The sequence below is a fragment of the Mobula birostris genome, chromosome 2, assembly GCF_030028105.1.
Source record: "Mobula birostris isolate sMobBir1 chromosome 2, sMobBir1.hap1, whole genome shotgun sequence".
NCBI classification, from domain to species: Eukaryota; Metazoa; Chordata; class Chondrichthyes; order Myliobatiformes; family Myliobatidae; genus Mobula; species Mobula birostris.
In genome coordinates this window covers 230,378,713-230,403,786 of record NC_092371.1, presented here as the reverse complement: position 1 = coordinate 230,403,786, position 25,074 = coordinate 230,378,713, and the positions used below count along the sequence as shown (strand labels likewise).

General features: G+C 38.8%; 1 protein-coding gene across 2 annotated transcripts in view; it reads right to left on the bottom strand.

The window, feature by feature from the left end:
• tbc1d32 (TBC1 domain family, member 32) overlaps positions 1 to 25,074 on the bottom strand; it is a 241,352-nt gene that overhangs the window by 50,572 nt on the left and 165,706 nt on the right. The window contains exons 23-27 of one of the 2 annotated variants that reach the window (XM_072279190.1): positions 24,872 to 24,960; positions 21,813 to 21,935; positions 21,623 to 21,731; positions 8,481 to 8,574; positions 5,961 to 6,077 (exon numbers count right to left, since the gene is read on the bottom strand). In XM_072279190.1, coding sequence (XP_072135291.1) covers positions 5,961 to 6,077; positions 8,481 to 8,574; positions 21,623 to 21,731; positions 21,813 to 21,935; positions 24,872 to 24,960 — 532 coding nt within the window. The remainder of the gene's footprint in view (positions 1 to 5,960; positions 6,078 to 8,480; positions 8,575 to 21,622; positions 21,732 to 21,812; positions 21,936 to 24,871; positions 24,961 to 25,074) is intronic. The other variant, XM_072279195.1, reaches the window with a different exon arrangement.

Sequence of the window (25,074 nt, the reverse complement as noted above, 5' to 3'; positions counted from 1 at the left end):
AAGTCTCTTTTATATGAAACTCTTACAGAACTTACACCTTTCCACGTTGATGCATCATAATCCCCAAATTCTGATGTCAAAAGTCCACAGATAATTAGCAATGGGTAATGTTTCCATGAAAATTTACCTGGGGTGATGTTACTGCGTTCCTTACCAGGTCTCACCCATCACTTACCAGCTTGTACTCCATCCCCTCCCCCCACCTTCTTACTCTGGCTGCTGCCCCCTTCCTTTCCAATCCTGATGAAGGGTCTCAGCTTGAGATATTGACTCTTTATTCCTTTTCATAGATGTTGCCTGACAGGTGAAGGGGTGAGGTGATGAAGTAGGAATCTGGAAGAAGATAAGTGGAAGAGATAGAAGGCCAAAGAAGGTGAAATATGATAGGAGAGGATAATGGACTATGAATGAAATGCAAAGAGAAAGCGAACCAGAAGGAAGTGACGGGCAGGTGAGGAAAAGAAAAGGGTGAGAGCATAACTAGAATGGACAAAGAAGAGCGAAGACAAAAGGGTGTAGAAATTACCAGTGGTTGGAGAAGTTGATGGTCATACCATCAGATTGGAGGCTATCCAGACGGAATATGAAGTGTTGCTCCTCGAACTTAGGTTTGGCCTCATCACGGCAGTAGAAGAAGCTGTGGACAAACGTCTCGGAATGGGAATGGAAAGTGGCCACTGGGAGATCCTGCCTTTTGCAATGGACAGGAAAAAGGTGCTTGACAAAGCAGTCCACCAATCTGCATTAGGTCTCAAGGAGATGTACAGGAGGCCACACCAGAAGTACCGGATGTCATAGATGATCCCAAAAGACTCAAAGGTGAAGAGTCACCTATATCTGGAAGGACTATTTGGGATGCTGAACGGTTTTAGGGTGGACAAGGGAGTCAAATAAAGTGGAAAGTCCCCGACGGAAGGTGAAGAGGCTGCTGATTGTTGATTCATAATAGGACTCAATAGACTTAAGGATATCTACATTAGGCGCAAATGTGTCTTTTGATGTAGCAACTATCTATGCTTTTTTTGAAAATATATGCAACAGACTAGATAGACAATCTAAAAGATCATCAAAGCACTTCATCCCAATGACTATAAATGATTCAGAAATTCAGAACAGTAAGGCCGTAAAACTTATGATACATTCTTGAAGAATTACTTTCCTAAATCTTTAACTGGATTTGGATTATCTTTCAATCTGGGGAAACAGGATAACTTACTATTTTTCAAATAATGATTTATATTCAGAATTTATTCAATCATTCATAGTTCAGGTTAATCTCAGTTGTAACTTATCTTTAAACACTAAAATTTTCCAAGGCACAAATCCATGGTCTCATGCGACTAACGGATGCCAAAAACAACATACCTTTGACTATTTCTTTTAAACAAAATTCAAAGTTCAAAATAAATTTATTATCCTCATAATTTTAAGCTGCATGGAAGTAGGTACAGAGGAGATGTCAGGGGTAAGTTTTTTACGCAGAGAGTGGTGAGTGCATGGAATGGGCTGCCGACAGCGGTGGAGGAGGCGGTAATGATAGGGTTTTTCAAGAGACTCCTGGATAGGTAATGGAGCTTAAAAAAATAGAGGGCTATGGGTAACCCAAGGTAATTTTTAAAGTAAGTACATGTTCGGCACAGCATTGTGGGCTGAAGGGCCTGTATTCTGCTATATAACCATATAACAATTACAGCACGGAAACAGGACATCTCGGCCCTTCTAGTCCGTGCCGAGCTCTTACTCTCACCTAGTTCCACCAACCTGCACTCAGCCTATAACCCTTAATTCCTTTCCTGTCCATATAGCTATCCAATTTAACTTTAAATGACAACAAACCTGCCTCAACCACTTCTGCTGGAAGCTCGTTCCACATAGCTACCACTCTCTGAGTAAAGAAGTTCCCCCTCATGTTACCCCTAAACTTTTGCCCTTTAACTCTCAACTCATGTCCTCTTGTTTGAATCTCCCCCACTCTCAATGGAAAAAGCCTATCCATGTTAACTCTATCTATCCCCCTCATATTTTAAATACCTCTATCAAGTTCCCCCTCAACCTTCTACACTCCAAAGAATGAAGCTCTAACTTGTTCAACCTCTCTGTAACTTAGGTGATGAAACACAGGTAACATTCTAGTAAAACTTCTCTGTACTCTCTCAATCTTTCCTATAATTCGGTGACCAGAACTGTACACAATACTCCAAATTTGGCCTTACCAATGCCTTGTACAATTTCAACATTACATCCCAACTCCTATATTCAATGCTCTGATTTATAAAGGCCAGCATACCAAAAGCTTTCTTCACTACCCTATCCACATGAGATTCTACCTTCAGGGGACTATGCACCATTATTCCTAGATCCCTCTATTCTACTGCATTCTTCAATGCCCTACCATTTACCATATACGTCCTATTTCGACTAGTCCTACCAAAATGTAGCACCTCACATTTATCAGCATTAAACTCCATCTGCCAGCTCTCAGCCCACTCTTCTAACTGGCCTAAATCTCTCTGCAAGCTTTGAAAACCTACTTCATTATCCATAACTCCACCTATCTTAGTATCATCTGCATACTTACTAATCCAATTTACCATCCCATCATCCAGATCATTAATATATATGACAAACAACATTGGACCCAGTACAGATCCCTGAGGCACACCACTAGACACCGGCCTCCAATCTGACAAACAGTTATCCACCACTCCTCTCTGGTGTCTCCCATCCAGCCACTGTTGAATCCATTTTACTGCTTCAATATTAATACCTAAGGATTGAACCTTCCTAACTAACCTTCCATGTAGAACCTTGTCAAAGGCCTTACTGAAATCCATATAGACAACATCCACCGCTTTACCCTCGTCAACTTTCCTAGTATCCTCTTCAAAAAATTCAGTAGGATTTGTCAAACATGACTTTCCATGCACAAATCCATGTTGACTGTTCCTAATCAGACCCTATCTATCCAGATAATTATATATATCATCTCTAAGAGTACCTTCCATCAATTTACCCACCACTGACGTCAAACTCACAGGCCAATAATTCGTTTTTAAACAATGGAACAACATGAGCAATACGCCAATCCTCCAGCATCATCCCCGTTTCTAATGACATTTGAAATATTTCTGTCAGAGCCCGTGCTATTTCCACACTAACTTCCCTCAAGGTCCTAGGGAATATCCTGTCAGGACCCGGAGACTTATCCACTTTTATATTCCTTAAAAGCTCCAGTACTTCCTCTTCTTTAATCATCATAGTTTCCATAACTACTCTACTTGTTTCCCTTACCTTACACAATTCAATATCCTTCTCCTTAGTGAATACCGAAGAAAAGAAATTGTTTAAAATCTTCCTCATCTCTTTTTGCTCCACACATAGCAGTCCACTCTGATTCTCTAAGCGACCAATTTTAACCCTCACTATCTTTTTGCAATTAATATAACTGTAGAAACCCTTTGGATTTATTTTCACCTTACTTGCCAAAGCACCCTCATATCTTCTTTTAGCTTTTCTAATTTCTTTCTTAAGATTCTTTTTACATTCTTTATATTCCTCGAGTACCTCATTTAATCCAAGCTGCCTATATTTATTGTAGATCTCCCTCTTTTTCCGAACCAAGTTTCCAATATCCCTTGAAAACCATGGTTCTCTCAAACTTTTTACTTTTCCTTTCAACCTAACAGGAACATAAAGATTCTGTACCCTCAAAATTTCACCTTTAAATGACCTCCATTTCTCTATTACATCCTTCCCATAAAACAAATTGTCCCAATCCACTCCTTCTAAATCTTTTCGCATCTCCTTAAAGTTAGCTTTTCTTCAATCAAAAATCTCAACCCTGGGTCCAGTCCTGTCCTTCTCCATAATTATATTGAAACTAATGGCATTGTGATCACTGGACCCGAAGTGCTCCCCAACACATACCTCTGTCACCTGACCTATCTCATTCCCTAATAGGAGATCCAACACTGCCCCTTCTCTAGTTGGTACCTCTATGTATTGCTGCAAAAAACTATCTTGCACACATTTTACAAACTCCAAACCATCCAGCCCTTTTACAGAATGGGTTTCCCAGTCTACGTGTGGAAAATTAAAATCTCCCACAATGACAACCTTGTGCTTACTACAAATATCTGCTATCTCCTTACAAATTTACTCCTATAATTCTCGCTCCCCATTAGGTGGTCTATAATACACCCCTATAAACGTTACTACACCTTTCCCATTCCTCAATTCCACCCAAATAGCCTCCCTAGACGAGTCCTCTAATCTATCCTGCCAAAGCTTGTCTATCCTGACAAGCAATGCAACACCTCCCCATTTTAACCCTCCGATTCTATCACACTTGAAGCAACGAAATCCAGGAATATTTAGTTGCCAATTACACCCCTCCTGCAACCATGTTTCACTAATAGCTGCAACATCACATTTCCAGGTATCAATCCATGCTCTAAGCTCGTCCACCTTTCTTACAATGCTCCCAGCATTAAAATAGATGCATTTAAGAAACTCTCCACCTCTTACTCTCTGTTTATCCCTAATGGTGCAAACAACTTTGTTGTCTTTTTCTTCCTTCTCCTCTACATCTTTGGACTGAGTGCTCTCGTTCTCTGTCCCCTGCCTATCCTCCCTCACACACTGTCTACTAGCTTTCTCTATTTGTGAACTAACCTCCTCTCTCCTAGTTTCTTCAATTTGATTCCCATCCCCCAACCATTCTAGTTTAAAGTCTCTCCAGTAGCCTGTAGATTTTCTATGTTTCTATATGTCACCATATACGACTCTGAGATTCATTTTTCTTGCAGGCATACAATAAATCCATAATAGAGTCGATAAAAGATCACACCAACTTGAGCGTTCAACCAATGAGCAAAAGACAACAAATTGTGCAAAAAGAAATAAATAAATAAGCAATAAATATGGAGAACATGAGATGAAGATTCCTTGAACCTCCAGAGTCTGTAGGTTGTGGCAACATTTCAATGCTAAGGGTAAGTGAAATTGTGAAACCTCAGCACAACTTTTGTTGGAAAGAAGCAGAATATAGCTATTTCTACAATTCCTAAAATAATACCGTCTGCAGAATGTGGCCATTGCTGATGAGGACAGCATTCATTGTCCGTTCCTATTTGCCATTAAGAATTTAGTGGGGAATGGTTTTCTTGAACCACTGTGGTGCTGCTGCCTTCAGTTTCACACACACAGAAAAAAGAAATGAAAGAAAATAAGTTAGATTTTCCATTGATTGGCAAGCCAATTATACAAGATCTTGTAATTTTATCAGTTCTATGAGAAGACATCCAAACTCAGTCTTCTGCTAGGAAGCCACCTGCAGCTGATTGGTGTGAACCAGTGCAACATGAAGCCTGAGTGTAACTGACAAGCTTTGATGCCTGAATTATCAGTGAAGTCCCACTTCTAGTTTGCTAGCATCAAGATTGTCACTGAGATTTAAAATTGATGTATGGTTCTGACATTAACAATACTGTTACAAGAGACTAACAACAGGAAAACAAATAAGTATATTTTAATGAAGCTAATTAAAATAAATCAAAAAGACAGATTTCTTTATACTCAACCTCTGTTTCAACATTCAATGGAGCTCCTGCATTGGCCTGATCAATAGGACAGAGTTCCTGGCAAAATTATCCGGAAAATCTGCAGAAGTTTGTGACCTGACTGGAATCAATGACAAATGAAGAGGAATGCAGCTGCCCCAAAATCAGTGACCAGCTGAACAAAAGTTCAGTAGCTCTGGAATCCCACACTTCACTCCAGTCAAGCAGGTAAAAAGTAGAATTTACAAGGGAGATTATAAATTTACAACCACAAATCCATCCTATTGTTGAAGAAATGTTTAAAGTTTCCACTGAAAATTGAAATACTTGTTTTTTATTTTGTACTTATAGAATGCTTGTCAAAAATACATTGATAATGATATAAACTTGAAAACTTACTGTTTCCTTTGATAATTTCAGGCCTAGTTGTCATAGTTTTACACAACAGCTTTTTACAGCACTCTAACCAGTCTGCCTGCTTCTCTGAATTCTTCAGTAATTTGATAACTTCATTATCTAAGCAGTAATAAGATCAGTTATAGGTTATATTACTTTATATTACATTTTTGTTTAAAGAAAATCACTATATTCAGACAAAATTTGCATTGTAAGTGGTTAATGGAAGCACTTGCATTTATGTAGTATCTTTCAAAGAATCCTTTAAATACCCCACTTGTGACAACAACTTCAGGTTAAGAAAAATGATGAAGTTCAAGTTACTTAGATTACATAGGTACATTTATTAAACATATGTGCATTGAAAGACGCCATTTGCATTAACTGGGCAACGCACACATAATGCTGGAAGAACTCAGCAGGTCAGGGAGCATCTGTGGAGGGAAATAAACAGTTGACATTTTGGGTCAAGACCCTTCATCAAGACTGACGAAAGGTCTCACTCTGAGTATTTCCCTCCACAGATGCTGACTGACTTGCTGAGTTCCTCCAGTACTTTTTGTGTTTTACTCTGGATTTCCAGCATCTGCAGAATCTGTTGTGTTTATGAACACAATCTGAAGACATGTCAGGACAACAACTCACAAATGTCACCATACACTCCGGTGCCAACATAGCATGTATACAATTTTCAACAGAACAACAGCAAAACAAACCCTTTCCCAACTCTATACACCCACACACACTTGACAGATATGTGCTAAGCTTCCTTTAATTACCCATTAAAATGTAATCTTGCAGAAATGGATTGCAGAAACAAGGAAAATGTCTTTCTTTCTTCATCCATCTTTTTATTTATTTCTCTTTTTATACTGAATTTCAGTCTCAATTAACCTCCTCTAATTTATACTTGTGTCTCTTTGTGTGGCTTACTTCATAATCCTACATCTATTACTTTGGGAGTTCCTTGCCAGTTAAATCAGTCCCAGATGAATGTTTATTTCATACACTTACAGCTCAAGTTGTTGTTAAGATTAAATAGTAAAGATAATTTTAATTAATTGGAGACTCCTAAGAGAAATGATGGCCAAAAGTTATGAGGGCAGGGACAAGATACTGGGACTATATCTGCTGGACCAGTAAAAGTTGTGAAATAATTTAATACAGATTGAAAAGTATAAACTCTTTTGACATGGTAAATTGTGAAAAACAATTTTCCCTAATTGGCAATTGAGTATTACTAAGCATAATAGCACTTATTGTCTGGGTTGGGGTGGCAGGGGGTGGTAATAATAGTCAGCCATGTTAGTGTGAGTAGTTTCAGAAATAGGTCAGGCAGAGTGAGGACAAAATATGTCTTCTCAGAAGGACATTGGTGAGGTTTATAGCAATTTGATGGTTTTGTGGCTTTATATATTTTTTCTATAATTCCAGATTTATTTAGCTGCCTAAATTTCAATTCTCCACCTGCCTTGGTGTCATTTGAACACATGTCTCAGGATCAAATTTTCCAGAGCAATAACTGCTATACTAGATTTGAACCCAAGTCTTAGGATCAGTATTCCAAACAAGGACTGCTATACTACTGATATTAAACAAAAAATACTGGAAATACTTTGCAGGTCAGACAACGTTTGTTGTAAAAGAAACAGAGCCAATGCTTCAGGTTGAAGATGCTTTGTCAGAATTGGTAAGAAAGGCTTATTAAGTGGTACTGAGGATGTGGGAGGGAGAATGTCTCTATTAGGGTAAAACCAGTGTAACCATGGGGATAAGCTGTAAACAAGGTGTTCTGGTCAATGAGTGAATGGGCACAGTAGACAAAAGATTATATATAAAAGACTGCAGAGTTACAAAATGCAAAGCAGGAGGTATATTCAGTAGGTCATGCTAGTCCACAACTCCCAAAGGAAGAGTTCAATACAAGAAACAAACAAGTTACCAATTTACCCAAACTGTGATTCTGTCATAACAATGACATGGTCAGATCAGTCATCAATATCAATGACTGCAGATGCAGGAATCTGGGTCTTGATGCAACGTTTGACCTGAAACACTGACATTTTTCCCCACCCCACCCCCCACTGTAAGAAATGTATAGAAACATTAATAATGAAAAGCAAAACATTTTAAACAGATTCTGTAAAATATAATATAAATGCAATGGTCAAAAGCAGTTTAAAATTATATTATGCTGTAAATGTAGTTTTACTGATGTAGTCAAATAATATCTCTCAACACTTTTGCACTGCCGTTACTTTCATACTGGGTAATGGCTTTCAGCAAATATTCATTAAGTATTTGAGTAGAGAGAATCATTTCATGTGACAACTCTGATCAACCATCTTCTTTCTATCTGAGGTGGCATACACAAATTAATATTCTTTTTTAATAATGTGAAATGCTATTGTTATTTGTATCAAGTAGGAATGAAAGTCACTTTCACCCTTTAGGTATCCAACAACATGTTTTAAGACATTTCCCAAAGAATCTTACTAATGCACTCATTTATTAATGTTTTACCTTGTTTTAGAACAAGATTTTTCACTGGTTCTTGAAGGTAACACTTTGGTATAGGGTAAGAGGAAAACAGCGGCCAAGGATATGGGTCATTTTCCTGGGGGATAAAGTGCAAAATAAAATTGGAAGACACAGATTTAAAGCAATGAATTTATTGAGTTTTTTTAAACAGCAGCTTAGGACTGTCATGTTCACTGTTTTCCTCGTGAAGATAATATATTATAATCTAAAGCCTCTAAACTAGAAAAACAATACAGAATGACCTCTATTCTGCCTCTTTCACAAGAAAAACTAGCATAACCTGCAATGCAAAAACTATTATTGTACTGTACTGATGTCTACGCGTAAGATGCTAACGCCCTAAGGAGAAACCAGTATTTTTAGTTGGATTACTAATACTTTTCCATGACAGTAATTTCCTCATCCTTTGTGTAAAGTTGACAGCTAATAGAAACATAAAGCTTACAAAAAAATGCTGTAAGAGATGCTACACCTTGTGCATACTGATGAGGGTAATCACAAACACCACATAATCGTTCTCTGGCTACGTTTATCCACAAAAAAAACAAGCCACAAAAATAAAAACTACTGATTATACATCATAAATAAATTAATTTGCATGGCTCAAATTTTAGATGCTGCAGAAATTATCTATTTTTTCATCAATAAATCAAATGGTTGATTTGCCATTACTGACCATTACTATTTCAAAATTGCTGTAGAATTCTTGTAATAAGATCAAACTACACTCAACAGATCTTCAAACAAGTCTGATCCATATTTTTGTTCTCACATTTTCTATGTTTAAAGTTATATTTAAAGTAAAATTAATTCATATAACCTCAAAATCTTTACAAACTTGGTGGATAACAGAAGAAAAACTTGCAAAGAGTTTATCAACTTACTTTAAAGAGATCAAAGAAAGAGACCATTTAAAGGCAAGATCTATTAGGACATTGTACTTTTCAATTTGAAGAATTCCGAAACATCTCTGGATGTTGTTAAGAAATTCCAAGTTAAACAGATATGGACAGCTTTATTCACATTTTCAGTGAACAGAAATTCACAGCTTATAATCTTTCCAATGTGGCACTTACTAGCATTAATTCAACAATGGTGCTCACTAAGACTAAATGTTAATAAATTCCTGACCTAAATGTGTAATCCATGAGTAATGAGGTTGTGCATTGGCTATGTCAGCCTGCACGTGAGCTGAATTTTCTTCTATTCAATAGCTCCCCAATGTACTTTCCACTCTGGATAATAAAATTACACCAATTAAATTTCAGTTGTTAAAAAAAGTAAAGATCACTTGGGATTCATCAAGGCTGCAAGACCACATTACTGCTCACACTGGGCTACTTTTCTGAAATATTTTTTGAAGCAATTAAGACAGCTTAGAGGACATCAAGGGCCAAAATGTAAAAATGGGATCACCCATTGAGGTGACAAGCTTACTATCTTAAGGGATATTATTGGACAACAGAAGAACCGATGCTTAGCCATATGACATTGGGTACCTTTATTTGAAAAAGGTCTTCACAATATTCCACCTAAAAACAGCGGAAGGTGAAGAGAAGCAGTGCGCCGCGCGTGCGCAGCCCTCCGATGAAAAATGATATAGTATCTGTTAAATAGGGGCCATGGACAATTCTGATTTGATGAAGATGGACGTGAAAGCACAGAGGAACATCTGGAAAAATTTCTGAAACGCTCATTCGCTGCTGTCGTTACTGCACGGTCAGGAATCTTTTGGAGGGTAGGCCTCAAAATCCCCGGCTTTGCCTGCTGTTGGCGACCGAGATGGAGGTCGAATCGTTCGGATAGAGATGGCGCTCAGTACTCGGTGTCGGAGAGTTGATCAGAGCTTGAAGTTTTCAGATGACTCAGAGTGGTCATACCCATGGTCGGGTACGGCAGGGAGAAGTTTTCTTCCTTCTCTCCGTCTACGTGAGATGTGGGACATTTGAGTGACTTTGAACTTCTACTGTGCTCATGGACTTCTTCATGAAGTTATGGTATTGTTGCACTGTCGTAACTATATGTTATAATTATGTGGTTTTGTTAGTTTTTTTTCAGCCTTGGTCTGTCCTGTGTTTTGTGATATCACACCAGAGGAAATATTGTATCATTTCTTAATGCATGCATTACTAACTGACAATAAAAGAGGACTGCGTGTCTTCATAATCTAAAAAAAAGTTAGCAATTAAACTTCTAGTTGTGCGACTGGATACTATTAGAAGATGGTGGAAGAGTAGAAAACAACTGGGCAGAAATTGAGCAACACACACAAAATGCTGGAAGAACGCTACAAGTTTTGTAGAATCTGCATAATCTCATGTGCTTATGGAAATGTAAAATGAGCAATGACAAAATGCATTTCAGGGCTGAAATGACTAACACGAGAAGACACAGTTTTAAGGTGCTTGGAAGTAGGTACAGAGGGGATGTCAGGGGTAAGTTTTTTACGCAGAGTGGTGAGTATGTGAAATGGGCTGCCGGTGACTGTGGTGGAGGCGGATACAATACAGTCTTTTAGGAGACTCCTGGATAGGTATATGGAGCTTAGAAAAGTATAGAGCTAGTGGTAACCCGAGGTAATTTCTAAAGTAAGTATATGTTTGGCACAGCATTGTGGGCCAAAGGGCCTGTATTGTGTTGTAGATTTTCCTATGTTTCTAAAATGATATTACAGTTTGCAGATCAGAGTTTTCTCATCCACTGTCTTTTATTGGACTGTATAATTTTGTTACAGTGATACCTTAGTTTGGATTGATGAATTTTAGGACATGGTGCAAAAATCATATCAAATTCTTTTAGTTTAGCTGGTTGAGAATAAGTAATTGAGTTGGATTTTCAGCCCTGTACATACATAAATCAATATTTTCTATCTGTCAGAATGAAAGGTGATTACAGATCATTTGCTGACTGAATCATGCCACTCCAGGAATTTGACATCATATTCTGCTGATGACATTTTCAGCCTTAGATGTGTATTCTGACAACGGCTGAGGAAATCAGTACACATTGTTCCAAAGTGTGTCATTGGACAATATCAGTACTGCCAATTTCAATAAAGGTCCTCATTCCCAGCAATATAATTTAAGGAAGTTATCCACACTGCTGGGAACACAAGTCAATTATTAATTTATAGTCGGATCATGGGGTCATAGTCCATAGCTTCCTGAAAGCAGCTGCACAAGTTGATAGGGTGGCAAAGAAGGCATGTGACACGTTTGACTTTATTTGACAAGGCACAGAGTTCGAGAGTTGGGAAGATATGTTGCAACTTTATAAAACACTTGTTAGCTGCATCTAGAGTACTGCATTGAAATCCGGTCGTCCCATTATAGGGAGAGTGAAGAAGAGGTTTACCAAGATGCTGCCTAGATTACAGGGCATATGTTACAAAGAGTGGTTCGTCAAACTAGGGTTGTTTTCATTGGAGCAGTAGAGGCTGAGGGAAGATCTGATAGAAGTTTATAAGATTAAGAGAGGCATAGATCCACAATGGTATTTTTCTCCCAGAGTCAAAATATCTAATACTGTATAGGAGGGCTTGCATCTGACGTGAGAGGTGAAAAGTTTGAATAAGATGCATAGGGCAATTTTATTTTAAATGAAAAATGTGGTTAGTGCCTGGAATGCACTGGCAAGGGTGGTGGAGCAGGAAGATATGATAAAAGCTTTACAAGGCTCTTAGATAGGCACATGAATATACAGAGAGTAGAGAGATGTAGACCATGTGCAAGTGGCAAGGGTTAATTTAATTAGGTGTCATTAGTTTATTAGTTTGGTACAACTTAGTGGGCCAATGTGCCTGCTCCTGTACTATCTCGCTTTGTGCACAAAATTCTATGTGCCTTTTCCCCTTCAGTGCCACAGTTCATGACAGTATTATGATCATACTGGTTTTTTTAGTTGCCCTTCGTTGATTTTTAAATATTTCCCAATCTTCTAAGTTCCCACTAATTTTTGCTCTATTATATGCCCTCTCTTGTCGCTTTTATGTTGGCTTTGGTTTCCCTTGTCGGGCACAGTTATGTCATCCTGTCTTTAGAATAATTCTTCTTCTTCTTTGGGATGTGTCTATCCTGCGCCTTCCAAATTGCTTCCAGAAATTTCACCCATTGCTGCTCTGCTGTCATCTCTGCTAATATACCCAATCAACTTTGGCCAGCTCATCTCTCATACCTCTGTAATTCCCTTTGATCCACTGTAATGTTGATACATTTGACTTTAGCTTCTCCCTCTCAAATTGCAGGGTTAATTCTATCATATTATGGTCACTGCTTCCTAAGGGTTTCTTTACCTTAAACTCCTTAATCAACTCTGGTTCATTACACAATACCTAATGCAGAAAAACTGATCCCCTAGTGGCCTCAATCACATGCTGCTCTAAGCAGCCATCTTGTAGGCATTCTACAAATTCTCTCGCTTGAGATCCAAAATCAACAGCAACCTGGGATTTTCCCAATCTACCTGCATATTGAAATCCCCCTTGACTATTGTAATACTTCCTTTTTGACATGCATTTTCTGTCTCCTGCTGTAATTTGTAGCCCACATCTTGGCTACTGTTTGGAGGCCTGTACATAACTCCCATCAGGGTCTTTTCACCCTTGCAGTTCCATAACCCTACCAACAACAATTCAACATCTTCCAATCCTATGTCACCTCTTTCTATGGATTTGATTTCACTTTTTTTAATTACAGATCCATGCCACCCTCTTGCTTATTTGCCTGTTGCATAAACTTCCACGTCTATAAGCTCCTCCCAGATTCTACCACTCACCTACAAACCAGGGAAAATTAACAGTGGCAAACTAACCTGCCAAGTTGCATATCTGTGGGAGGTGGAGGAAACTTGACCACTAGGGGTAAACCTATGCAGTCAAGGGAAGAATCTAGAAATTCCACATGCTCGTACCAGAAGTAGTGGGTTACTGAAGCTGCAAGGCAGCATTTCTAATATTTGTACACTGGATGCAGTCAACTTGTTCTATTTGTAGAATTGCATGTTGAATTTGTAACTGCAACTTAATTATATTTCCTTGGAAGATGGCAAATAACAGTTACAAGACCCAATGTCAGCATAATGTGACAAAATATCAATGGATATTTATCTCTCTAACAGCATTAAAATGAATATGTAATTTTCACAAAGCAGCCCAAGAATTACTATTCAATATGTACCATGATAAATTTAAGAACGTACTTAAATTCGAAAATAGCCAACAGTTAAAACAAGCGAATTAATGGATGGCACCCAGAAATAGAAAACAGGGAGGTGTCAGGAAGCCATCAGCAACTGCTAAAATGAAAGTCATCCAGAGGTGTAGATTATGAAAACAGGAGAATAAATGTTAAGTGCAAAAAATGTTCAAAATTAAAGCTAGAAATAGTTGTGATCTTTAAGAAGCACTCCTCAGGGTAATTATGCAGCACACCCAGGACTAGTCTGATTATGAATCACTGCACCAAACTCCAGGTGTGTTTAAAATTTGTATGTATCATTTGTGCTTAAATCAGCTAGAATCAAGGCAAAATTCAGGAGTAGTGGAGGGATAGGAGCTTCCACTAGTGGTTAGAGGTCTGGTTCCAAGTAGGACCTCAGTCATTGTAGACTAACTAGAGTTTGATTGATTAAATGGAGGAAGTGATGGCTAGACTTTAATACCCTGTTAGGATTGGTAACTGGGGTGTTAATCATGGAGTTTGAAGATTTTTGGAACTGAGCATGGCTGAGTTCTGGAAATGAGCAAATGGGGAGTCAGGTAAGATAATTGTTCAGGCAGTTGTTAATTTAGGCTTGATCCATTCGGGGAGAAGAATCAGACTGATTTGCAGTGGAGGTTTATCAGGCATACACCACTAATGAATGGTTCTACAACAGCATGGCCTAATACAGGTGTCCCCCGCTTTTCAAATGTTCACTTTACAAAACCTCGCTGTTACGAAAGACCTACATTCGTTACCTGTTTTGGTTAACAGAAGATGTTTTCACTGTTACGAAAAAAGGCAGTGTGCGCCCCAAGCAGCCAAGCTCCTCCCCCGGAACTGCATTCTAGCTGGCATTGCTTAAGCATGTGCCTGTGAGCATCCATGCATTTTGTTGATTTATTTTGAGCATCCATTAGCAAGGTGAGTTCTAAGGTATCGGAAATGTTTGTCCGCTCTTGGACTGTATTCCTTGGAGTTTAGAAGAATGAGGGGAGACCTCATAGAAACATTTCGAATGTTCAAAGGCATGGACAGAGTGGATGTGGCAAAGTTGTTTCCCATAATGGGGGAGTCTAGCACGAGAGGGCATGACTTAAGGATTGAAGGGTGCCCATTCAGAACAGAGATGTGAAGAAATTTTTTTAGCCAGAGGGTAGTGAGTCTATGGAATTTGTTGCCCGGGGCAGCAGTGGAGGCCAAGTCATTGAGTGTATTTAAGGCAGAGATTGATAGGTATCTGAGTAGCCAGGGCATCAAAGGTTATGATGAGAAGGCGGGGGAGTGGGACTAAATGGGAGAATGGACCAGCTCATGATAAAATGGAGGAGCAGACTCGATGGGCCAAATGGCTGACTTCTGCTCCTTTGTCTTATGGTCTTATGGTCTAAAAGCCTACAAGAGCTCATAAGGGTGTTACACTTAGAGTAAAACTAGACATAATTAAGCATTTCGATCGTGGTGAATGAAGTAAGGACAAAGTGAGTTTGGCTTGTGGAAGTTGACGAAGATGATGTTGAAGAGGTTTTGGCATCTCATGACCAAGAACTGATAGATGAAGTGCTGATGCAATTGGAAGAGGAAAGGATGACAATTGAAACTGAATGCAGTAGCGAACGGACCGAAAGTGAAGTCATCCAGGTGAGAAAGTGAGATTTTCACTGCAATGATTGCAGAAAGGTACAACTTCAATTTTGAAAGGGTACGTAGGTTTAGGGCATATTTGCAGGATGGTTTGAGTGCTTATAAAGAACTGTATGATAGAAAAATGCGCGAGGCTAAGCAATCAAGCGTACTGTTGTTTTTCAAGCCTTCCACATCAGCCACAGCAGATGACGAACCTCGACCTTCAACATCGAGGCAGGCAGACACAGAAGAAGATGACCTGCCTTCCCTGATGGAAACAGATGACGATGAGATGACACCCCAGTGTCCCACCACCCCAACATCCAGGCCGCGGACCAATACCGGGCCGTGAAGAATGCAGCGGTAGCCGGGACGCACCCAGCACACCTTTAAGAAAAAAGCCAAAATAAACAAGCTAATTAATTAGGTGCCACCCGGCACATAAATGTCAGCCCAGATCAGAGGCAATTGCCGATTGCGTCCCCTCTGATCCGGGCCGACATTTATGTGCCGGGCGGCACCTAATTAATTAGCTTGTTTATTTCGGCTTTTTTCTTAAAGATGTGCTGGGTGCATCCCAGCTACCGCTGCACCACTGCATGCTTCGCGGCCCGGTATCGGTCCACGGCCTGAAGGTTGGGGTCCACTGCACCACCCCAACCTCCGACGACTCAGCCTAACACACCATCATCAGCGTGCTCGGCACCGTCTTCCCGATTCTGGTAAGTGATACTACACTGTACATACATTATTTCTACTTTATATAGGCTGTGTATTTTTATGTGTTATTTGGTATGATTTGGCAGCTTCATAGCTTAGAGGTTAATGGAGGGAGTGTTTCTGCCAAGAGCACTTGCGTGAGATTTTCGCTGTGGTGGACAGTTCGGCAATGATTGTAGAAAAGTATTTCTACTTTATATAGGCTGTGTATTTATTATATCATTCCTGCTTTTACTATATATTATTGTTATTTTAGGTTTTATGTGTTATTTGGCATGATTTGGTAGGTTATTTTTTTGGGTTTGCAAACGCTCACAAATTTTTCCCATATAAATAAATGGTAATTTCTTCTTCACTTTACGACATTCTGGCTTACGAACCGTTTCATAGGAACGCTCTACCTTCGGATGGCGGGGGAAACCTGTATCCATGACAACTCTCCAAATGAAGCATGCCATAGGAAAAAGTTTGATTTTACACATCAGAAACATAAGCATGGTTCATGCCAGAAGGTGCCCAGAGAAAATATTCAGTATTGTACAACAGACATCATTAGTATGCTACACTTGAAGAAAGATCCATTTTCAATTGCACAGTGCTATGAGAAATACCTATTAATTTTACACAAAGAGCAAATATTGTAAAATATTCCAGGCTTTGTCTAACTGTGGTTGACTCTTAAACATCCTGAGAAATTATGTGAAAGCCACTCCATTCAAGGTAATTAGGATGTGCAATAAATTCCAGCCTTGGCAGTTGCAATGACATCCCAAAGAATGAGTTAAAAAAAATCTTTAGCAAATTTTACATTCTATTGGCACATTTATATCCCCATTCTAAATGTTATGCAAGCTGTCTAATTAAATATGCCAAGCTACGACAGTGGTAATAATGGTAGAATTTCTAATGGAAAAAGTTAAGAGAAAATGCAGGCACGTGAAATATAATATTATTAACACAGCATTAAAATATTAAGTGGTACTTCAAAATTTCAAAAATTATTTGAAGTACTGTAGGGTGTTATATGGTTATTTCCTATATGTAAAATAATCCAAAAAGAAAATTATGGTCAGGTCTGTAATTAGTTACACATTTTGATCACTAAATCCCTGAGATATCTTCAGTGTGAGCTATAAATGGCAGGAGCAAGCAAAGAAAGCTAGAATGCAAGCAAAAACTTATATATGCAAACTTAAATTTATTTTAAAATCATTTCCTTTCTTAGAGTTACACAAGAACATAGAAATAGAATGTCCTCCTGATGATTTTATTCCTTGACCTTGTGTTTCAGATTCAGATTATCAACCACAATTCCGTTGTGGGTCCATTTGGCCTTCAACTCTGCATGGATGAAAATCCACATTCTGAGTGCACCAAATGCCAATGTTTCAAATCACACTCTGCAGATGGTGGTGTTGTAATCTATCTTCTTTCACCTACAGCCAGTATCCTTGACGTTTTAGCACTCAAGCAGTCTCATTTACAAATTTGCTATAGGATTTTTGAAAAAACAAAATGTTTATTAAGGCAACACTCCCTATCCTCAGCCAGTTAATTGCGGATTTACTGTTAATTCAGTTAATTCTGCCACATTTTTGTTGGAATAACTGTTTGCCCTGCAGTTCAGCAGATTCCCAAAACTTTGTTTATTCTAACTGCATTTTACCTCCTCTCTACAAAGCCGCATCTCTACTCCTTATCCCATGCTTTCTCCTTCTTTTGACAAAGAAGGCAAAAGGCTCAATCTTTTGCCTTTTATTCCATTATTAGGGGCTGACGAGTCTCGTAGACCTAATTGCCTAGAATGAACTATGTTTTTTGTGTCTTGTGTTTTCTTGTAAAATTGTGCAAATCAAATAGACCATAAGACCATAAGATAAAGGAGCAGAAGTAGGCCATTCGGCCTGTTGAGTCTGCTCCGCCATTTTCTCATGAGCTGATCCATTTTCTCCTATTTAGTCCAACTCCCCTGCCTTCTCACCATAACCTTTGATGCCCTGGCTACTCAGATACCTATCAATCTCTGCCTTAAGTACACCCTATGACTTGGCCTCCACTGCTGCCCGTGGTAACAAATTCCATAGATTCACCACCCTCTGGCTAAAAAAATTTCTTCGCATTTCTGTTCTGAAAGGGCGCCCTTCAATCCTGAAGTCATGCCCTCTTGTACTAGACTCACCCATCATGGGAAACAACTTTGCCACATCCACTCTGTCCATGCCTTTTAACATTCGAAATGTTTCTATGAGGTCTCCCCTCATTCTTCTAAACTCCAAGGAATACAGTCCAAGAGCGGACAAACGCTCCTCATATGTTAACCCTCTCATTCCCGGAATCATTCTAGTGAATCTTCTCTGTACCCTCTCCAACGTCAGCACATCCTTTCTTAAACAAGGAGACCAAAACTGCCCACAGTACTCCAAGTGAGGTCTCACCAGCGCCTTATAGAGCCTCAACATCACATCCCTGCTCCTATACTCTATTCCTCTAGAAATGAATGCCAACATTGCATTCGCCTTCTTCACTACTGACTCAACCTGGAGGTTAACTTTAAGGGTATCCTGTACGAGGACTCCCAAGTCCCGTTGCATCTCAGAACTTTGAATTCTTTCCCCATTTAAATAATAGTCTGCCCGTTTATTTTTTCTGCCAAAGCGCATAACCATACACTTTCCAACAGTGTACTTCATTTGTCACTTCTCCGCCCATTTTTCCAATCTATCCAAGTCTCTGCAGATTCTCCGTTTTCTCAGAACTACCGGCCCCTCCACCTATCTTCGTATCGTCAGCAAAATTAGCCACAAAGCCATCTATTCCATAATCTAAATCGTTGATGTACAATGTAAAAAGAAGCGGCCCCAACACTGATCCCTGCGGAACACCACTGGTAACCGGCAGCCAACCAAAGTAGGATCCCTTTATTCCCACTCTCTGTTTGCTGCCAATCAGCCAACACTCTATCCACGTATGTAACTTTCCCGTAATTCCATGGGCTCTTATCTTGTTAAGTAGCCTCATATGTGGCACCTTGTCAAAGGCCTTCTGAAAATCCAAATATACAACATCCATTGCATCTCCCTTGTCTAGCCTACTGGTAATTTCCTCAAAAAACTGTAATAGTTTTGTCAGGCAGGATTTTCCTTTAAGGAATCCATGCTGAGTTCTGCCTATCTTGTCATATGCCTCCAGGTACTCTGTAACCTCATCCTTGACAATCGACTCCAACAACTTCCCAACCACGGATGTCAAGCTAACTGGTCTATAATTCCCTTTTTGCTTCCTTGCCCCCTTCTTAAATAGCGGAGTGACATTCGCAATCTTCCAGTCCTCCGGAACCATGCCAGAATCTATCGACTTTTGAAAGATTATCGCTAATGCCTCCGCAATCTCCACAGCTACTTCCTTCAGAACACGAGGGTGCATTCCATCTGGTCCAGGAGATTTATCTACCTTTAGCCTATTCAGCTTCCTGAGTACTTTCTCTGTCGTAATTGTGACTGCGCACACTTCTCTTCCCTGCCACCCTTGAGGGTCCAGTATACTGCTGTCTTCCTCAGTGAAGACTGATGCAAAATACTTGTTCATTTCCTCTGCCATCTCCTCATCTCCCATTACAATTTCTCCAACATCATTTTCTATCGGTCCTATATCTACTCTCACCTGTCTTTTACTCTTTATATACTTGAAAAAGCTCTTAGTATCCTCTTCGATATTATTTGCTAGCTTCCTTTCATAGTTAATCTTTTCTCTCTTAATGACCTTCTTGGTTTCCTTTTGTAAGGTTTTAAAAACTTCCCAATCCTCTTTCTTCCCACTAATTTTTGCTTCCTTGTATGCCCTCTCTTTTGCTTTAACTTTGGCTTTGACTTCTCTTGTCAACCACGGTTGCATCCTTTTTCCACTCGAAAATTTCTTCTTTTTTGGAATATACCTGTCTTGCACATTCCTCATTTCTCGCATAAACTCCAGCCACTGCTGCTCTGCTGTCTTTCCCGCCAGTGTCTCTTTCCAGTCAACTTTGGCCAGTTCCTCTCTCATGCCACTGTAATTTCCTTTACTCCACTGAAATACCGACACATCAGATTTCGGCTTTTCTTTTTCTAATTTCACAGTGAACTCAATCATGTTATGATCACTGCCTCCTAAATGTTCCTTCACCTCAATCTCTCCAATCACCTCCAGTTCATTACACAATACCCAATCCAGTACAGCCGATCCCCTAGTAGGCTCAACAACAAGCTGTTCTCAAAAGCCATCTCGCAGACATTCTACAAATTCTCTCTCTTGAGTTCCAGTGCTGACCTGATTTTCCCAATCTACTCGCATGTTAAAATTCCCCACAATTATCATAACACTGCCCTTCTGACAAGCCTTTTCTATTTCCAGTTGTAATTTGTAGTTCACATCCCTGCAGCTGTTTGGAGGCCTATAAATAACTGCCATCAGGGTCTATTTACCCCTGCTATTTCTTAGCTCAACCCATAAAGATTCTGCACCTTCCGATCCTATATCACCTCTTTCTAGTGATTTAATATCATTTCTTACCAATAAAGCCACGCCTCCCTTTCTGCCTATCTTCCTATCTTTCCGATACACCGTGTATCCTTGAACGTTCAGCTCCCAGAGAAAAGCATCCTTTAGCCAGGTGTCTGTGATGGCCACAATATCATACCTGCCAATCTGTAGCTGTACAACAAGATCATCCACCTTATTCCTTATGCTGCGTGCATTTAAGTACAACACCTTAAGACCAGTATTTGATACTTTTTGCTTTGATTTCATTGCAACTTTATTGCACTGCAACTCATCCCAATGGCTACAAATTTGCCCCATCACCTGCCTGTCTTTCCTGACATTTTTACTGCTCACTATCTCAGATTTATTTCTGTTTTCCCCTTCCTCCGCTCTATCATTCTGGTTCCCATCCCCCTGCCAAATTAGTTTAAACCCTCCCTAACAGCTCTATTAAACTTTCCTACCAGGATATTGGTCCCCTTCGGGTTCAGGTGTAACCTGTCCTTTTTGAACAGGTCATACTTCCCCCAGAAGAGATCCCAATTATCCAAGAATCTGAAGCCCTGCCCCCTACAGAGCACAAATAACAGAGCATTATTTAAGATAAGAAATAATTAAAAAGTTGGCATTTGGTGTCACTGCACAAAACATACTGAAGAAACCTGGCAATAAAAATATGCAAGTAATTGATAAAAACATAAAGGACAAATTAAATGTGGTCTTTTTGTAATGGAAAGAGGCTAGAGGAGTGCCAAGTGAATTCACTCACGTTTGGACAGTCAAAACAGTTTTTAGGGTATGCGTGAGCACTGACAATGTAAGGGTTTATTGGTTACAGTAAAAGATTTGAGGTACAAGTAAAGTGGGCATCATGTATATAAGTTGCACAATTTGAAAAAGGAATGATGGAGATTTTCGAAAGAGAAGCTAACAGATACCATTGACATTCCTTTGTTGTTAATGAGCTCGTCATAGGTGCCACAAGAAACACAACATAAACACATATTCCATTTGAAATAAAAAGGAAGCAACAAGACACAAAGGAGAAATGGAGAATTTTCCAACCTTCTGCAAAACTCTTGGAGGTAAAACCCGTTCTGAAGCTCCCCCGACAAGATTCATGCGGACAAGTATGTGATTTCTCTCCACAGAGAGACCATCAATTATGAAGTCCCTTAAATACATAATTATAATTGAATCAGGAAAAATAGTTTTAAAATCTAAAACAGGTAAAATGGTAATAATCTTAACTTACCCTAGATTTTCCAAGTCTTCCTTAACATTTTCTTTTTGTGCATTTAAGAGAATTTGTGATAGATTGTACTGGGATTCTAAAAGTAAAAGAATATCCAGATTGCAGCACAAAACACTCAGTAGCCTACAGAAAGAACAGAATGATATTTAAGAACTAAACAAAATTGTGCTTGTTTACTATAAACGAAGCACATAATTTTCTAATCAATGCATGAACATTTATAAAGATGAAGGAAAATGAGGCTAATAAATGGTATAAAGCAAAAACACATTTGTTGGATGGTAACACAGTTCAAGTGTGATGGGTGTTTTGACCAATTTGTTACTTCCATGATTTCACCCTTTTATATTGATACCTATACTTCTCTAACATTGTTCCCGGTGCGAAAAGTCTTTATTTTATCCCTTCTAAATAATATTAAAATTTCACTGATGTTGGCAGCTTGAAAGGGTGTGCTAGATATTGGAATATTCAGCTTTGGACTCAAAACCTCAGAAATTTCAAATGAGCAGACACAGAAAGGAATCTCTGAAGTTAAATGCAGCAATGGATACAGACAGAAATAGTAACACCTTAATGCTGCGTAGAAGCAAATTCATGAACTTGTCATCCGTGGTCAAAGTCTCCAATGGGCAAATATTATAATCTATCTACTTCTGGAGGCTGTAATCACATTCATTTTGTTCTTGAAAGCTTTCAGGAGTTCAGTGAAGACTATTGAGGCTACAGAGGATATCAGCAATAAATGTTATAGATCTGACTACCCTTCTGTAAAGGTTCCTTTAAAATAATACTGTTTGTGTTTGCCAACAGTGATAGAAATGAGCCGGCACAGAAAGGACACCTTACAAAGAGTTTTGCTATATACATTTAGTCTCCTTTGTAAAATCAAACAGCACACTTTAGTGATGCCACAGAGGAAAGCTACTTGTTGAGTAGAAAAGTGACTTGGAATAAAATATTCAACAAAAGGTCAAAAAGTAATACATTTCCTCAGGAAGTTATATAAGTAAGAGTCACAACACAAATGCACAATGGTGGATTATTTACGTAAGATTTTTAAGGTGATGTTAAATCACCAACGTTCAATGTAAAGTTTATTATCGGAGTGCACACGTCACTACATACAACCCTGGCATTCTTTTTCCTGTGGGCATACTTAGCAAATCTATAGAATAGTAACTGTAAACAGGATCAATGAACAACAAACTGTGCAAATGCGAATATAAATAAATAGCAATAAAAAGAGAGCATGAAATGACAAGATAAAGAGTCCTTAAACTGAGACCATAGGTTATGGGAACACTAGAAATAGAATGAGTGTAGTTATTCCCTTTTGTTGAAGAGTCTGTTGGTTGAGGGGTAGCAATTGTTCTTGAACCTGGTGGTGCAAGTCCTGAGTTACTTGTACCTCTACCTGATGGCAGCAGCAAGAAAAGAGCATGGCCTGGGTAGTGAGGTAAGGAGTTATTGACCCTCTCCACTTCTGATCCTCCGATAAGTACTACTTCATTAAGTAGGAGCATGTTAATTTACAGCATAAAGCAATTTTATTTTCTGCTATCAGTTTGTAATGTAGCAAAAATAATTTTAGTGATCAAAAGGCAACAAAAACAGCAATAATGGTTGTGGTAACTTAGGCATTCCAACATGTGGGGTTTAAAAATTTGTTCATAGGATTTTTTTTTAAATGCTGTGGAAATCAGTTTAATCTCAAGTAGAGAAATTGTATTGATTTATGGACAGTTTCATCTTAACTTTCACTGGTATTTTCCATTTTTCTTGGAACTTCTGGTGCAACACTCAAAATTTATTAGTGTAAGATTTTTATTTTCACCTGTCTGAAATATAAAGGTTCTCACTTACTCACTTAGAATCAAATTTTACCAATAACTTCTCCGTGAAATCATGCTGTTAAAGGGCCAACACTCAAACTGCATATTTAGTTCCTACTCAGATACCATTCATTCTACGGCCTCAATATCCATTGTATGCATAGACTGCTTTGCCCACTAAGGTCACAGTCATTCTTAGTTTCAAGCCTCAGATTCATCCCAAGCTGCTACTGGTCTCTGCTTTATATCTAGTTCGACGCTCATTCAAACATTAGGAAATTCATGCAGAATCCACATGCTTACACAGAAAATTTCATTGATTTCTCTTTTAGACTACAAGGGGAGCCACAGCAGGCGCTGTAATGTATCTGTATTACACATTTCTTCAAAAGGTAAGCATTCATTGATTATATTCATGTCTTTGCTAAGGCCTCCCTATCAACTCCTGCCAAGAAGCTCTGGCAGGTCTCCACTGCCAGCTGATACAAAAACCATGCCTCCTGTGGTATTGTCTCCACCAGTATGTCCAGATTTCTCTGGGTGAACTTTCCCACTTTCTTCTGCCAATGTAACACCAATTCACTCAGTAACAACACTTGTTTATAGCTAGAAAAGTGTTAGTTGCATTGTGGTATATACCTAATGGACTGCACATTGATGCTGAGGGTGATTTACAAACACTTCACTAGAATGTTCAATAGTTCCATTTACTATCAGAGAATGCATACGTACAATATACACCCCAAAATTCTTACTCTCCACAGAATCTTGTGTTAAAATAAAGGAAGTCAGATTCAGTACAGCATTAAACAAGAAAACCTGACAACCTTGCACTCGCTTCTTATGCAACTTTTATAAAAGTGTGAGAATGATCCACTATTTTGGTTTGAGGCTAAAATTAAAAACACCATGGAGAAATTTCTCAGCCATGGATTACACATAAAATACAGTACACCAGCATGTTGATCAAGGTATTGAACTGGTATTGATCTGGAGATATGAGTTTAAATTCCAACACAGCCCAGAGATTTAACTTGAGCAATTAAATAAATCTGGAATAAAAATATAGAATCAATAATGATGACTATGAAACTACAAGCAGTCATGAAAAATCCCATCTGTTTCACCAATGTCCTTCAGGGAAATATATCTGCTATCCTTTGAAATGAACAGGAACATTTGCATGAATACATTATTTTCAGCTGTTAGTAGGTTACCACTTACCTAAGTCCAAACACGTGGGAATGCTCATAGTTGAACAGCGAGTGTATTTTGGCATTTGAATTGATAATTATCAGTCGGTCAATTACATCCTATAAAAGAGAAATACTGTTACACTGACTGCAAACACCACTCAGAGGCAGACTAGTATAAAAATAGAGGACAAAAGAAAAAAAACAGTTTATAAGTTTGTTTTATATATTTTG